Below are 15,603 nucleotides of genomic sequence, written 5' to 3'. Positions count from 1 at the left end.
TGAACGCTTTCAGAGATTTTATTCTAAAAAGAAGGGAAGTAAATCACCATTAGGACTGTATGTAGGATGCAAGAGTCAGATTTTCAACTACCAAAATGACTTTGATAGTAATGCAGACTGTATTATATAGGTATATACATAGCTGATAACAGCCTGCGTTGAACCAACTCTCTTGCACTGAACATCAGATCAAACGCTTACATTATATGAAATGAAACAGCAGTACCAGCCAGCGAGGAACCATCCCAGATGCCATGAAAGAAATAGCACATCCAGTTTTAGATAAGGGCAATTTTACTCTGACTGGCAAGTTATTTTGCAAGTGCAGTCCAAACATTTGTCTGGGTCCAATTCATATGGTTTAAGGGCATACAGTTGTTGACCTTGTACAGAAAACAAATGATAGTTTTTCTTTGGATGCTGGGGTTCAGTGTCCTGTTCAGTGTTTAAATGCAGTATTGTATTTTTTCACATTGCATGCATTTCAATGACATAGCTGTTATTTATGTCACATACAGACTGTAATTTTTTTCTGAATAAATACAACAATATTTGGGTTTTTTATTTAAGTGTAAATAGTACAGAAGATCTGAAATCATAATTGTAATACCAGCATGACTGTTGCATTTAAATTGTATATAATACTAGCTTTTCCCTAATACTTTATTTAATCCAGTGACGTTGAAAAGTTTTCTTAAAAAGCTCCTTTTTTGTCATGTTTTCCCTTGTAAGAAATCGTTCAAGTATAAAAATTCCCAACAGCGTAAAATAATCCAAGTGATGAAGATCTCGACAATAAAAAGCACAAGTATTGAAGCTTTACAGGACAATACATTCTAATATATAAGCAGCTTTTGCCTTTTTTTTTCCTTCCTAGCAAATGTAATTATCATAGCTTAACATTTCTAAGGAGCAAAGATACATTTTCTATGTAACTGGCCTGCATTTAAAATATATTTCGTAGAAAAGGCATTAGTAAATATTTAAATGTCATTTTCTAAAATATATCATGTACAGTGCACATATAGATTTGTATTGTATCTTAAATAAACCCTAGACAACATTTTTGGTTGAATATGTGAATTAATATTCTAGAACTAAAATCTACTTAATAACTTATATGCCATGAGATGAATACATAATATTAATTTTCACAATACTGCATCTAAAGTTCCCTTCTTTAGTGCGCAACAGTCAAACTTTCAAAATAAATATTTTCTTTTTCTTAAATAGCATTACAAATATTATAAGGCACAGTAAGAAACACATACTAATATTTAACCCCTTAAAACTACAGTGTTGTTTTTTCGAACAAAGAACAATTTGCATAAGATATTTCATATTGGCAGGTAGAAATTCATTTCAATTGCGTTGTTGTGCCAACCATTAAAGAAAATATACAAAACATGCAAAAGGTGTCTGCTATTCATGTTGACCAAAATAGCAGGTTTGAAAGGGTTAAGTTTCACATTTTTTCCCCTGTATTTCATTCAGAGCCAATGGCAGGTGCAATAAATAGAAAGAAAGGTCTGATGTCATCAAGGGCTGATCCTATTTCAGAATTAGAACAGCCGACACCAGCAGTTAAAGTTTCCCAAAAGGACGGGGAGAGGGATTAAAATGTGACAGCTCATCAAACAAGCACAAGTGATGAGTTCTTTCCAGAGCTGTCTGTGCTACTGATTGTCCGGACAGCTGTTGCACCCATTTATTCCACATCACCAGCTCCAGACTTCCACTCATGCAGAGATGAGGAAAGAAAATAACTTTGGTGACTGTCCATTTAAAAAAAAAAAAAAAAAAAAAAAAAAAAAAAAAAAATTGAATGGCTGTGTGCCTTAAATTGTTCGATGCCCGTAAAATAAATCTTGTTTTTCCTAAAAGAAGAAAATAATAATAATAATAATAATAATAATAATAATAATAATAATAATAATAATAATAATTTTGCATAAGTCAAAGTGACAGTCAGAAAGGAGATTCAGCATTTGGAAGTTGAAAGGTAGTTCTTATACATGATATGAGCTACATTTTTTATTATTTTTTTTTTGCTTACTTCTATCATTCCCTGATTTGCACTTTTGAAAACAGAGTGCTGGAAAATACTGTATTTCCCGGATAACCAGAAAAAGTAGATGCACTTGTGCAGACTGTACTTTTTTTTTTTTTTTTTTTTTTTTTTTAGATACAGGGTCTCTAGTCTCATTCTGAATGCATTTATAACATGGTGAGATCTCTAACAGTCATAACAATTCTAGATTATTATTAACAAAAATAATAATCAGCTGTTATTTCATACAGTTTTGGTTTATCATCACTCCCAAGTTGTAAGGCCATGAAATATAATATTTGTAAGTCTGTATCATTATTACTGTTTTCCTTTCTCATCCATTGCTCTGTTGTTATTGCATGCGGTCTGTCTGAAGCTGCTGAGGCTGGTACTGGCCGAAGGCTGCGGCCGCTGCTGCAGCCGAGCCAGGGGCCGCGGCAGCAAGAGGCTGCTGGACCGCATAGCCGTAACCAGCAGCAGTGAGATAACCAGCTGCGGCCGGGGAAGCTGCATAGGGGTATTGTTCATAAGCTGCGGCGGCTGCAGCAGTGGCAGCTGCGGAATACTGTGCATATGCGGCTCCGGTGTAGTCGATGTACGGAGAGGTGGCTGCTGCTGTGGCTGCAGTTTGCTGCACATGTGGGATCATGACTCCCTGCTGCATAAATGCCTGAGGATAGACATAGTGAGCTGGGATCCTGTGGGACAGAACAACACGTGTTAGCAGCGAGGAAAAAATAGAAATACAAAACAGCGAAATGTTTCAAATGCTCCATACAATACAATACAAAAAACACCAAGAAAACTCCATCTAGTTGTTATTAGGGACATAGGGTTGCCACAATAGAGGACTATGAAATAGTAAAACAACTGGACATTGCATCTTCATATTTTACCTTGTAAATAAATAAATAAATAAATAAAAGTGGGCTGCATCCATTAGTTTTTTTAATGTTGCATTGCATGCTGCACTACAATTGAGGGATGAAAGAGCATTGTCTAAATGGCATTAGCCATTTTGAAAGACAGGCACTTTTCAGAAATGACTCTTGCTGTCCTCAGCACTGTTATGAAGTCTCTCAAAAAAAAAAAAAAAAAAAAAAAAAAAAAAAAAAAAAAAGCTTTTGGGAATTGGACTCTCATAAAAAGCATAGTTCCTCTTAATTAGAAACATATATATTGTTTTAAAAAAAAAACAGTACCTATTCCGTATGGGCATAAACAAATAATAATGCCACTGACTGCAAACACAAAAATAGATTTTGAACCATCATTGATACTGTACAGTTTTTCGCAAGTTATTCTAAGTCTATAATGGCAACCCTATTCAGTTTGCTATGCAGACTCAGCACTCAATTATATAATCAAATCTCAACAACCCCAGTCACCCTTATTTAAAAAAAAAAAAAAAGGCAGGCTTCAAAATGATTCAAAACAAAGTCCACAAGTGTCATAAACACAGCAGAATCACTCTTTAAAAATAAAAAAAAAAACAACAAAAAAACTCCAGTGCAGCTCTCACTCGTGTTTGTTTAAAGTGGCTCCTGTACAGCTACACAATGCTATTAAAAACACAGCAGTGAATCTCAGTATGTGCGCATCACACCCCACTAAAAGGTCACAAGGACATTCCGGTCAAACCTAGGGTTATACTGCAGGCCCTCTGTGTCTGGATTGCTTGTCTGTCGGCTTATATGCAAAAGAGGGTTAAAGAGAAACCTCAGTAGACAAATAGGGAGAACACAACGTTTAACAGGTCAAAGCGCGCTAGATTCAAAGAAACTTAAAAACAAACACATACATCTGTGAATTGCAACTGTACACTTCTAACTGTATTACTAATTGTACAGTAGGTATTTGAGATGATCTTCATCTTGCATCACATTTAAAAGTTTGTAAGTGCGTGTGTGTGTGTGTGTGTATATATATATATATATATATATATATATATATATATATATAAAATTTTGGTGCCGTTTTAAAAATAATGTTACAGGAATGAGATATATTACACAACGATTAAACATTTGTAAAACAATTGGATTTGATACTGGAAATAAACTGTTTTTTTTTGGCGACAAAAACGTTGTGTTTGTATCTGGGAAACAAAAACTAGTTCAATAGGACGGAGAGAAACAGCACCAGAAAAGTATTGTTTTTATATTTTACAAAAATAAATGAATTTGAGATCGGGTTTGTCGATCCTCTGACTGGACTGATAAAATTATTCACTAAACATGAGTAAGATGGATGGATGCAGGTGTCCCTATTTATCCTGCCCTCTTTGTGGTGGTAAAAAAAAAAAAAAAAGAGAGAGAGAGAGAGAGAGAGAGACTGTGTTCAACCACTGTGAGCCTGATGAACAGGTGTCTGGGTGTGAAACCTTATGTGTCAGCCTCACACTGGAACACACAGTGCACTCCCTGGAATCTTTGCTGACCCACTGATTGACAGCAAGGGCTGCAGCGGGGCTATTTTTGTTCCTGTGTCATCCAATGGCTGTATAAGGTCAAAGGGAACAACTTCCTCTCCACAAGATACTCTCTGTAAGTATCAGAATTCTGTCAGTTATTAACCCTTTCTGTGCCATCTTTTAAACCCCTCATGTGTTCTCATCTTGTTCTTTGGTTGTTCTTTTGTTTTGGAACAGCTGTGGGCTGTGGCTTTTTTTCTAGTACATTTCAAAAAAAGTTTTTTGTCCAAAATCAACTTTCCAAAAAAAGCTGAATACAAGTTGGATTTGTATTAAACACAGAATATCTGTTTAAACATGTTTGCTTGAAGTTTACTGTATTCTTTAATCATGGCATATTATATAATATTATATACTGTGAACTTGTTGGTTAGATGCCATGCTAAAATACAGTGAGCAACAGCACTGAAGTAACTTACACTTCAACAGTCACAGAATACAAACCTGACTGTCTGAAGAGTCTGTAAAACCCATTCAGACCAGGCTAGCCTGAACAGGTGGACAGTCTTTAGGGTCTATCATTTTGTCAAAGGAGCTTGAGGTGAGGGGCAAAAATATATTTTTGAAAACTGAATAGGGTGTTAACAGCCTTTCTTCCCCTTAACAGCTTTTTCTATATATATATATATATATATATATATATATATATATATATATATATATATATATATATATATATATATATATATATATATATATATATATATTAGTATTTATTCCTGACTGCCTTGTTCAATAATATTTGCAATTTTCCCCCTTTCCTCGATTACAGAATGCTGTTCCAAAACTAGACTTAACAGTTGCCAAATTGGTCAGTAGAATGAGACAGTTTGGCTTGGCGGTGGTGGCACTGCTTCCATTAAGGGGTATGAGCTTAAGAAACACCAGGCCAAATACAACAAGACCACAGTTTTGAACTAGTTAACTCTAGGGCTGTGTCCGAAGGTTCGTTCGCTAGCTAGGGATTCAAAGATTGTTTTAAACCGTCGAAGGTTTGTCAGACGGGTTCACGCGGTGTATGGTTTTCTTTTTTTTTATTTTATTTTTTTACTCCCTGTTAACAGAAACCGATTCACAATGTGTGAATACTATAACTTGCACATTAAATGTCACTTGCATGCAAAATTCGATCTTCTGATTTGTAGAATGCATACTATGTAAACAAAGGTTGTTATTAAAATCCGCTACCAAATCGTTATACATTATGTACACCTCTACATAGCGCCGCTGCCGTGTATGCAGCAGGGTATCTAAAGCAGTGGGCTTGTACCTTAGTGGCTGTATTGCTTCAGTAAAATACGTACTGAATATCTAGTGTACAAGACAGTGTAAGAGAAGTGCTATGGTAGAATATGTTTGAAACATACAAAATATATGCTAACACTAATAATTCTAATTTTGAAAACTCTGCACAGTCCGTCCCTCCCCTCCAGCTCGTGTTATCCAGAGCCAAACCTTTAATTTCTTCATTCCTCATCTAGACAGCAAAGCGCTGAGTGTAATATGTAAGCTATATTTAAAGAAATGTGTCCAAACCCCTCTGCTGTTTGGGATTTTTTGTTGAATCCCCAGACGACCAAAAAAAAAAGTTGAATGCAAACTGTGCAAGCGAATCGTATCATGGAGGCATAACCAATCTCTGAGGTCACTTGACAAGCGTAAATTCATATTATTAATATTAGTATTATTAATATTTTTAGCAGTAGTAAAATGTCACTGATAACCTGCTTGGTACGGATACTGTTAAATAAAGTTTTGTCCACAGCAGTTGGTGTTGGTGCAATGCAAGCTTACTGTATATAATCACAAGCAGGCTCAATTCTGTGTAAATAAACATTGCGTATTTTCATTTTTATTTAAATTATAAAAACATGATTGCTGTTCTATATAACATATTTTTAAACTACATGTGAATGTTTTATTCCATTTATATGGATTACCTGTAAAATAATATCAATCAAAATATTTGATTTCAATCAAATATAAATAAGTAGCTATGGTGACTGCACCAATAAATTATGCAAATGAGTACCATGGAAGGTTCAAACCTTCCTTCGGTAATGTGTTCCAAACCTTCGAAGGTCAAAATGTACCCTTTGTTGCAGCCCTAGTTAACTCTTAATAAAACCCAATGGCTTCTCCGGAAATCAGGAATTTCTTTCTGTTGCAGGGTTTCACTGATTGATAGTAAAGGGCTCCACTGACTGCAGTATTCGGTACAGAAACGGTTGTATATGTAGAGGCTAAACACCCCTGTCAGACTGAACACAGCTGTGGTGCTGGAAATGCTGGCCTACCCTAGTGGTTTTACACCTCATAACCAGTGCCTGACAAACAACAGAGCTACCTCTTCACTGCAGCATTGTTCTTAAAAGTGTACCATATAGGGATTTAAAGAAACATACTTTAGCAGTTATTTAAACTAAAGAATACAGTGAGGCTTGAGAAGGGAAACAGCCCTTCTAAGGAGGTAGAGAGCTGGAAGCATGTAGTTAATTGAAAGAAACAAACCAAAACCAACAACAAAAAAAGAAAGAAAGAAAATGGAAAGGAAAACCGCAACATGCAAGCAATGAGTTGATTTTTGTCATAATTTCACACAAACGCAGCACTCACTACAACAAAAATGTATTTTGTTAACAAAAAAAGAAGAAGAAAACCGCAGGCTACAGCATGAAAGCATAAAAAAAGACCCTTTGCTCCCCATGGCAAAGTCAACACTCCTCAACAAAAGGAAAAACACCAAATCCTCACTACAGCTTTTTTCCATTAAATAAAAGCACACAATTTAGCTATCAACACCACTTCATTACGGTAAAAAAAAAAAGCACACACAGCTCTATTGACTATTTTAAAAAACAAAAAAAACAACATACATGCATCGTTAATCACCATTTTAGCTTGTTTGTGTGTGTTTGAGTCTACTGGTTACAGTTTAAGATCTGCTCAATTCAGAAGAGAACTATCCACCTCATATCCTTCTCATGACACCAGTTATCTTAACTGTAAACGACCCTGTCAGATCAGAAAGAAATACATAAAATTGAGTCAAGATTGAAAAAAATGAATAAATAAAAAAAGGGGGGGGGAGGGGGGCACAGTGGTGGTCTGTATACAACACACCTGGTTTCAGAGACACAGTGACTGGGTTCTTATTTTTTAGCAGGCTGCTAGGCAGTAACAATACACAACGTGACTCAATCATAACATGTCTTTTTGTTTCTTTTTAGCCTTTTAAACTCAAAATACAACATTGGGAAAAAAAAAAGTATTAAGTTATCTGGAAAGAAAATAGAAAATATCCAAGGGTTAATAATATAGTTCAGTAATATGCATCCACAGACAGAAATACATGATATACTGTACAGAACTACATAATATTATTAATACATCTGTACATTGAGTGTATTTAGTTTCAAGAAGGATAATGACATACCCATAAGGTCTCTGAATGAATGCAGGATGGATTTGCTGAACCCCAAAGGCAAAACCTATGATGAGAGGTACCAGAACCCAATTAAATTTTAGTAGACCACTTATACGAACTAATTGCAATGGCATTTGTAAACAATGTGACAGTTCAATACCCAAGCCAACCCATTCCCACTTACAGGATTAGTCACTGAAACATGCAAGTTGACTTTTGCCTCCAATATAAATTCAAAACATTCACCTTGCTAAGTTTAACATATGTTGCAATTACAGAAATCACAAACAGAAGTTATAATCCTGCTCTAAAAATGACAATATTTCTATACTAATTGCTAATGCACCTGTTCAAAAACATTACGCTATTGCAAGGCAAACCACTGAGTCAGCCCAGGGTCATTGTAGTGTAATCTTGCTCTCTAAAAGTCTAAGTCCCCACGTTCTCAAACAGCAAGAATTTTTTTTTTTTTTTTTTGTCCTCACCTGGTTGCATTACTCTGGGCTTTGCTCCCAGGTACGCAAGGTTTACATTGGCTTTCCTGCCATCTATGATGGGATTGGGATCCTTACAGGCCCTTTCTGCTGCTGTCCTGTCAGCCATGGTGACCTCAAAAATACAAACATTTTATTAGAACCAAGTTCGCCAGAGCAATACATATACATTGGAATGTTTGAGGGCAGTGGAATCAAAAAGCGGCAAGTTGGAGGGTTTTTTTTTTTTTGTCACTGCAGTATGTCAACTCACAACACTCTGGTTTCCCTAGTCAGGAAAAGAGCAACATCTACTTATTTTTAATGCAATTCAAGTACACTTTTTAAATTCATATATTTAGTCCACGAAAAAAAAAATCTGTTTATAAGATTTCTGCAAGCAATATCCCATTTGTACCCTGACATGTTGCAAAAACAAGACAAAAAGTACTGCCCCTCAGCACTTAGCTAATGTTGACAACTGCGTTGGCATGCTGATAAACAACGTCTCTTTACCCTGTTACAGACTCCGCCTTTCTTTCTGGTGGTGTTTCTTTGTATTTATTAATTTATTTTTATTTGTGCACTATTCAAATTAACGGTTTATGTAATAACATAACTAGACATACCACTACCCACATTTCGGTGGGCGTCAGGACCTTAACACAGTTATTTATGTATGTATTTACTCCAACCGAAATATGTTTCCATGCTCCGCATCCAAGGCAGCCCTGTCATTTCTGCTCTTGCTGCTGTGTATTAGAGGGTTGTGTACTTTCTAACCTGACCATGTCGCGGTTTACAAAGCCACCAATTCACTGCGTTTGTTTGGGTTTTCTACATATGTCTAGCTTTACTCTGAGCTGTTCTTTAATAGTTTCTAACAGCCTCAAATAGTCGAAAACTCTTATTTCGCGACCTCGACAGATAAAATGACACTGCTTTCGCATTTCAGTCCATGCAGTTTATTTTGGTGTAACTTCCGTGAACAACATTGGAACTTGTAACAGGCTGCGTGCTTATGCTGTGGTAGATAATGTAAAACAAAATAAATAAAAAATAATAATAATAATAATAATAAAAAAAACTGTATAAGTTTTTTATTTTCTTTTTGTATAAGCCAGCGCATGTAAAAAAATGCTACTGATATTAATTATAAATACTTACGAATCCATAACCTCTGGATTTTCCAGTCTGCCTGTCAGTAATCACCACACCTTCTTCTATTTCACCGAACACTTCGAAGTATTTCCTGAGACTCGAATCTGTGGTATGGTAGGGCAGACCCCCAACAAAAATCTTCGTGTAGGTGGTATCCTTCTGGGTAGTGTGCATCTTCACCAAATACTAGTGCAAAGCAACTGACGGAACAAAAAATAATAGTGCAATTTTGTACTTAACTTAAATTCTAATTATTACCACCCCAAAAAATAAATAAATAAAACGTAGAGTTGCAAACACAGCTAAAGAAATTCGAGGTAGATGTAGTTTCAACACTGCAGGGGTGGGTGGGAAGTATTGTACAAACAAGTGAACACAGTTCTCCTTCTGCTTGTTTCTGTTGCAACCGAGTTCACAAACCCATGCGTCTAAATGCACTCTACACAAACTCCACCCCGTTTAGAACGGAGGAGGGATTACGACTCAAATTCAACTCCACCCACTGCACACTTCAGGCGGCAGCTGCTGTTGCAGGCAGACGTGAGATTGGTTCTTTGTTTGGTCGGTCACCGCTTGCTTTGATAAAGATCCCATTGGCAACACTTCATGGCAACTTTTTAATTATAGACAGGACATGTAGGTTTTATTTTTCATCACACTATTCAGTGAAGTATTAAACGGCTGTATGGGGAGCTACTTTCGGGTCATAAGACAACTTGACACACATTTTAAAAATAGTTAGAATTTAAAACCACTTTGTGCTGACCACTTTTGTATAGACATTTTGTTCCAAATTTCCAAATGATTTCTCATCACCAGGCCTCAGAAATGCAGTAAAGTACTGTAGACAATGTAAATTAAATATGCACCTGTTAGGCTTGTGTGTCAGTTATGACTTCTTAGTTGAGTTGCTAAGGTAACATTTTATTATGTTTTGTTATATTTTATTAAGCTTTTACTTTTAAAATGATTTAGAGCCCGTTAAAAATTAGTGGGAATCCTTAACATTGAAAAGGAAAATGATACAGTGACATTTTGTCAGATTAAACAAGGAATCCCTGCATCTGTAGTGTGCAGATTTGTGCAATAAATAGATATCAACACTGATGCTTTGCATAAAGATACATGCTTAGAGGTTAGGCACTTGAGCAATTATAACTGAGTGGATACTTTAGCATGATACAGAAAATTAAAAATGTTGGTCAGATGATGAGTTGTATAGTGATGTGTGTGTGTGTGTGTGTGTGTGTGTGTGTGTGTGTGTGTGTGTGTGTGTGTGTGTGTGTGTGTGTGTGTATGTGTTTGTGTGTGTGTGTTGCTGGTGCTGTTCATGTTTGTTGTTGTGCGGAATGAGGCATAGTGCTATAATATGGACATTTTCATTGTGTGTTGTCTTCAAGAGTTGCATGAATTGATCCTTCACTATTTGAAACCATGGCTGTGCTGTAGATGAAGATATCCTATATAACATTAGAATAAACAGTTGCTTTTAGAATGACTAGAGGCAAGTCGTTTGTATTCAGTTTTATCCCCACACACACTAAACATCTAATCACTGAATAGATAATGGCACCCTCCTAAAATATATACAAAATATAACGTTGTGTTCCACTGCAGATATATCTATATATATATATATATATATATATATATTATATATATATATATATATTATATTATATATATATAATATATATATATAATGTTATTTAAATTATATATTTTGTTTTTTAAATATGGATGCAAAATAGACATTTATCAGAAAAAGCCAGGATGCCAGGGTTAGAATGATCATAGTTTGGATTTAATTGAGAATAGTATTATTAGACTGTTATATAACCTGCGCTGCATAGCTCACAGTTAAAAACAACCTGATTTTAGGCCTATAGTATGCTAATCAGACTTTACTATCAGTATTTTTCTTTAATCAACTGGACTATGTTTATTTGACTTCATCAGCTCTATTCCTTGTATGTTGCAACACATAACTGCTTTACTTCCTCTTACTGGATAATCATTGCAACAACATTTTACTAACATTATTAAGTACACTGTCATAAATAAGGCATGTCATGCTCATTCTTATTTCTGTATACAGTTGTAGTTGATTTTTTTTATCTTTCATTTAGCTTTGTTGTATCCCAGCATCAGAAACCTTACATTTTGTTAAAAGGGAATAGCAAATCACACAAACAAAAGGTGAGTCAGAACTAAGGTAATAATAGGTGCTCACTTGATATGGGGCCCTGTACATAATTTATACTATATTTCTATAGAGAGGATACCATTTATATACAGCCACCTTCCACACTGGAAATGTGAGAACACATCCCTTTAAACTGGCTAGCCCTGGGGACTGACATCCGCAACCACCCAGTCTTTATTCAGACAGCTTTCTGTTGTGCAAATAAAACTGGAGCGGACAACATGCCAACTTACCACATGCTACACACTTCTGAATTAGGCAATTTGATCAGCACTGTATCATGTGCCTCTTTATTTATTCATAAAGCACCATATGCCTATCATGTCAAAGAGGAACAAGTGTAATGAAGTCAGTCATCAAATTGCTGCACACAACAAAGGAAGGCTGATTATGTTGCACTGTACTGATTCTTTTCAATTAAGTAGGCAGGGCCCAGGGATACTTGACACAGAGTGTTTAACTGCAGTAACATTTCATTTGGATGTAAAACAGTAAAGTTTTACTGCACATAGTTTTATATATAATATCAAAACAGTGAAACAATAGTATTCCATCTCTCAAGTTGCAGCCTCCTTAACTAGATGTTAACTAGGTGTGTCAATGTAATACTGACACACCTAAAACAGCTACACAGATTAATCAAATGTTTTCATTTGTAAGCCATCTAAAGTCAATTCATTTATTTTCTTTATTTCCTTCAATAGTGGTGAAATGATTTAATGACTTAAATCATGTAATCCCTAGTAGAGGTATTTAAGAAATCCAGTAATGTATAATAAAGAGTAAATTGCTTTTTTTTTTTTTTTTTGCTGTCTCTTTACCTCTGTGCCTCACCTTACGTGTCTGTTTCTTGTTGCAATTACACAAATATGTTCTTTTACTTTGTGATAAATGTGTTCACCAACAGAAGCTACTCTTCTAGTTGCCTGCCATAGATACTGTATCTGTCACATTTATTTTGCTGGCAATACACTGTTGTGCAAAAGCCACTACTGGCACTTACTAATATACATTTTTTTGGCTTATCTAACCTATGTAACAGTGGCAGGCAACTAAAACAGTTAGGCAGCATCTTAGAACACCTTATCACAGACAAAATAGCAATGGTAGCACAGAATAGTCAACTAGTTAAATAGTAAAAAGTCACTGTGGACTTCAGAACATGGCAGGTGACTAATCGCACACTGTGTAATTGTGAAGGGTGCAGTTTCAGGTGGATGGGAGTGCAGCTGTGACTGCAATCCATTAACATGTAAATGGCATTGTAGAACATCAATAAATCATTCTAAGAACTTTTAAAATATAGTCCACAAATACAAAACAGTATGTTCCCAAACTTATTATTAAAGTGTCAACTTTGTCAAATTGATAACTGTTCTACCTCATCAGAACAGTACTTGAGTCATTGCAAGAATGATTTCAAACCTAATAAAAAGGTAAGAGACAATTAAAGAAATCTATGAAAACATCATTAGAAGCTGCTTATACTGTACTGTTTGTTTCATGCCAAATTATTGTCAAAAATGTTCATGTACTGTATTGTAAACTATTGATGTCACATCAGCATGTCTGATGCTATTAGTAAGCTCTGTTGTACTGTATACCCTTAAATCAACTGATCAGTCACTAATATTAGAAAAAAATACATTTGCATGAAAAACAACATTAATATATTGACTTTAGGCAGGGCAGACTTGATTTTTTAATTTGGAATACATCTTTTCCACTAAGTTACTTAGTTTTGCAGCAAGCTCTTTAGCTATCAGCTGATCCCTTAAACCTGTTTTTTTGGTGTAACAGAAGCAATGTATAACCTCCTGTTGCTGTATGTAGAATCAGGATGATAGATAACAGAGTTACAGAGTAAACATATGCCCTATAAAAGTTTCTTATTTTTATCCTTATTTATAAAATATGTTTTACATGTAGGCCCTTTGCTAGTATGCAACGTTCCTGTAAAAAGGGGAAATGGTATTATGTGGAAACTAAGTACAGCGGTGAGCCGTTGGTAGAATGGTGCCACAGCAGTAAGAAGCAGTGTGTTACCGTGGCAGAACCCCTGTGCAATATTGGTTTCAAATCCACAATGCTACCATTGCTGGCAATGGTCCCGCTGGGGTTCTGCAGGGTAATAGATTGACATTACATAGGTGTTTTCAATAGTATTGTAGTGTGCTTGTTTGTGTTTCAAAGAGTTAGACACTGGAAAGCAGGTATCAGAGGGATGAGGTAAAGTGCACAGGCGGCTAAACTGCTATTCTCCAATCTTGAAATTCATTTGAAATGCATTCATAGGCTTTGGTGTGGTATTTTATCCTTGGAAAACAATTTCACAATCACAACATGCTGTTGTGCGGTAGCTCAAATATCTTTGACATCCTATCCAAGTCTTGCATTTGCACACATCTTCAGCCATGAGGAGTTTCTAAATGTGTCTGAGTGATGAAACCAAGGGAACTGTTTTTTTGGGTTTTTTTTAACATTAATCAGCCTGCTACATGTATGTACTAATACAGTATAAGCCCAATGTGCCTAATTATGTCATCTGCGTTATTTAACCTTTATTTAACTAGGAAAGTTACAGTGAGATTAAAATCTCTTATTAGTATTTGTTTCCTACATAATTATAAAACATATATTGTAAGATAGATACAGGTGGGCTCATATTTTCGATATATTCTGTAAAGAAATATAGTGCCAAGTAAATAAATGACTCTGACCATGACTTTACAACTGTGATAACTTTGTAAGTCTAGTAGAAGTTAGCCAAACTGTAGTGTGTTTAAACAATTGGTTATCGGTTACAATCAATCAGTTTTATTTCTGTGCTACACAAATCACACATATATGGCTCCACTTTCTCCTTGATGTAAATTATTAACTTTTTATGGCATCTTCACAATCCCAGACACCCCCAAAGCAATGTCAGTGGGATGTCAGTCTTCCATTTCCTTCTCTGAAAGAGAGGCTGAGATGGCAGCTGACAGCGCATTACTGCTGAGCTAATCAAGTGGTCTCGTGTTAATCAAATCATGTACACCTCTGGAGTCTCACAGGCAAATCTGGGCTCTTACATTGCAACGAAAGTAGTCCTAATGATAAAGATAAAAGCTCATTATTCTTTAAATATAATATAGGACAAAATTAAAAATTAACAAAAAAACAAAAAAAATCAATGTGTGGCCATGCAGTTTGCATACTACCTGAATTTAGTGTTTGGGTTCTTGGTTCTTATACTGTAGGTATTCTTTGATGATTTTCAGATGTCCTTTGCAGGTATCACTTACCAGTTGTTTCAAATCATACATAGAGCAATCGTGAGGCTTTAATTGAACAGGGCACTATGCAGCATTCACAGCAGTGTTATAACTACATGCAGAATCCACAATATTAACTTTGAAAACCGATATAACATATTGTGGGGGGGTTGGGTGATTCACTGAAACACAGGAGTCAGAGAGTTTTCTTTGAAATGCCCCTAAGGCCCACTGATTTATTTTAGGCACAAGAGGGTGCACTTGTGCCGTGGCTGTAATACCGACAACTGTATTATTGTGAGACAGTCCAAGTGTGGTTACCAACAATGGTATTATTAAACACAGTTCCTTTTAGCAAGCATAGGCGCTGGGAAATAATACTCAAAACCAAAAGGCAAAAATAAAAGATAAAATAAACACTGTGTCACTGCTCTGTATCCTATCTAACTCACTGTGGGACGACTTAGTTCCATCAATTATCACTACTCTATGACCTGTTGAACGCTGGCTGAATTCAGCAATTCTCCGGGCACATTCCTGTCAATACAATTCCTAC

At 35.7% G+C, this 15,603-nt stretch overlaps 1 protein-coding gene across 2 annotated transcripts; it reads right to left on the bottom strand.

The window, feature by feature from the left end:
• On the bottom strand, positions 1 to 9,999 carry LOC121313344 (RNA-binding protein 24-like). 2 transcript variants are annotated; one of them, XM_041245759.1, is made up of 5 exons: positions 9,591 to 9,999; positions 8,436 to 8,559; positions 7,960 to 8,014; positions 3,692 to 3,739; positions 1 to 2,748 (listed from the first exon to the last, which is right to left on the bottom strand). In XM_041245759.1, the coding sequence occupies exons 1-5, from the start codon at positions 9,756 to 9,758 to the stop codon at positions 2,403 to 2,405; spliced, it is 741 nt and encodes a 246-aa protein (XP_041101693.1). In that variant the 5' UTR covers positions 9,759 to 9,999; the 3' UTR covers positions 1 to 2,402. The 2 variants fall into 2 exon arrangements, with proteins under 2 accessions (XP_041101693.1, XP_041101694.1); XM_041245760.1 differs by lacking the exon at positions 3,692 to 3,739.
• Positions 10,000 to 15,603: the final 5,604 nt, after the last annotated feature.

The sequence above is a fragment of the Polyodon spathula genome, chromosome 3, assembly GCF_017654505.1.
Source record: "Polyodon spathula isolate WHYD16114869_AA chromosome 3, ASM1765450v1, whole genome shotgun sequence".
Lineage (NCBI taxonomy): Eukaryota > Metazoa > Chordata > Actinopteri > Acipenseriformes > Polyodontidae > Polyodon > Polyodon spathula.
Note: the sequence above shows the minus strand (reverse complement) of the source record. Positions and strands in the feature narration are given on the sequence as shown.

Excerpts from the sequence above, each read along its gene's own strand:
- LOC121313344 (XM_041245759.1), bottom strand. The coding sequence starts at position 9,758 with ATGCACACTACCCAGAAGGATACCACCTACACGAAGATTTTTGTTGGG. Across the intron at positions 8,015-8,435 it reads GCCCAGAGTAATGCAACCAG|GTTTTGCCTTTGGGGTTCAG; the intron begins GTGAGGACAAAA and ends CTCTCATCATAG. Across the intron at positions 2,749-3,691 it reads GGCCTGCAGTATAACCCTAG|GATCCCAGCTCACTATGTCT; the intron begins GTTTGACCGGAA and ends TCTGTCCCACAG.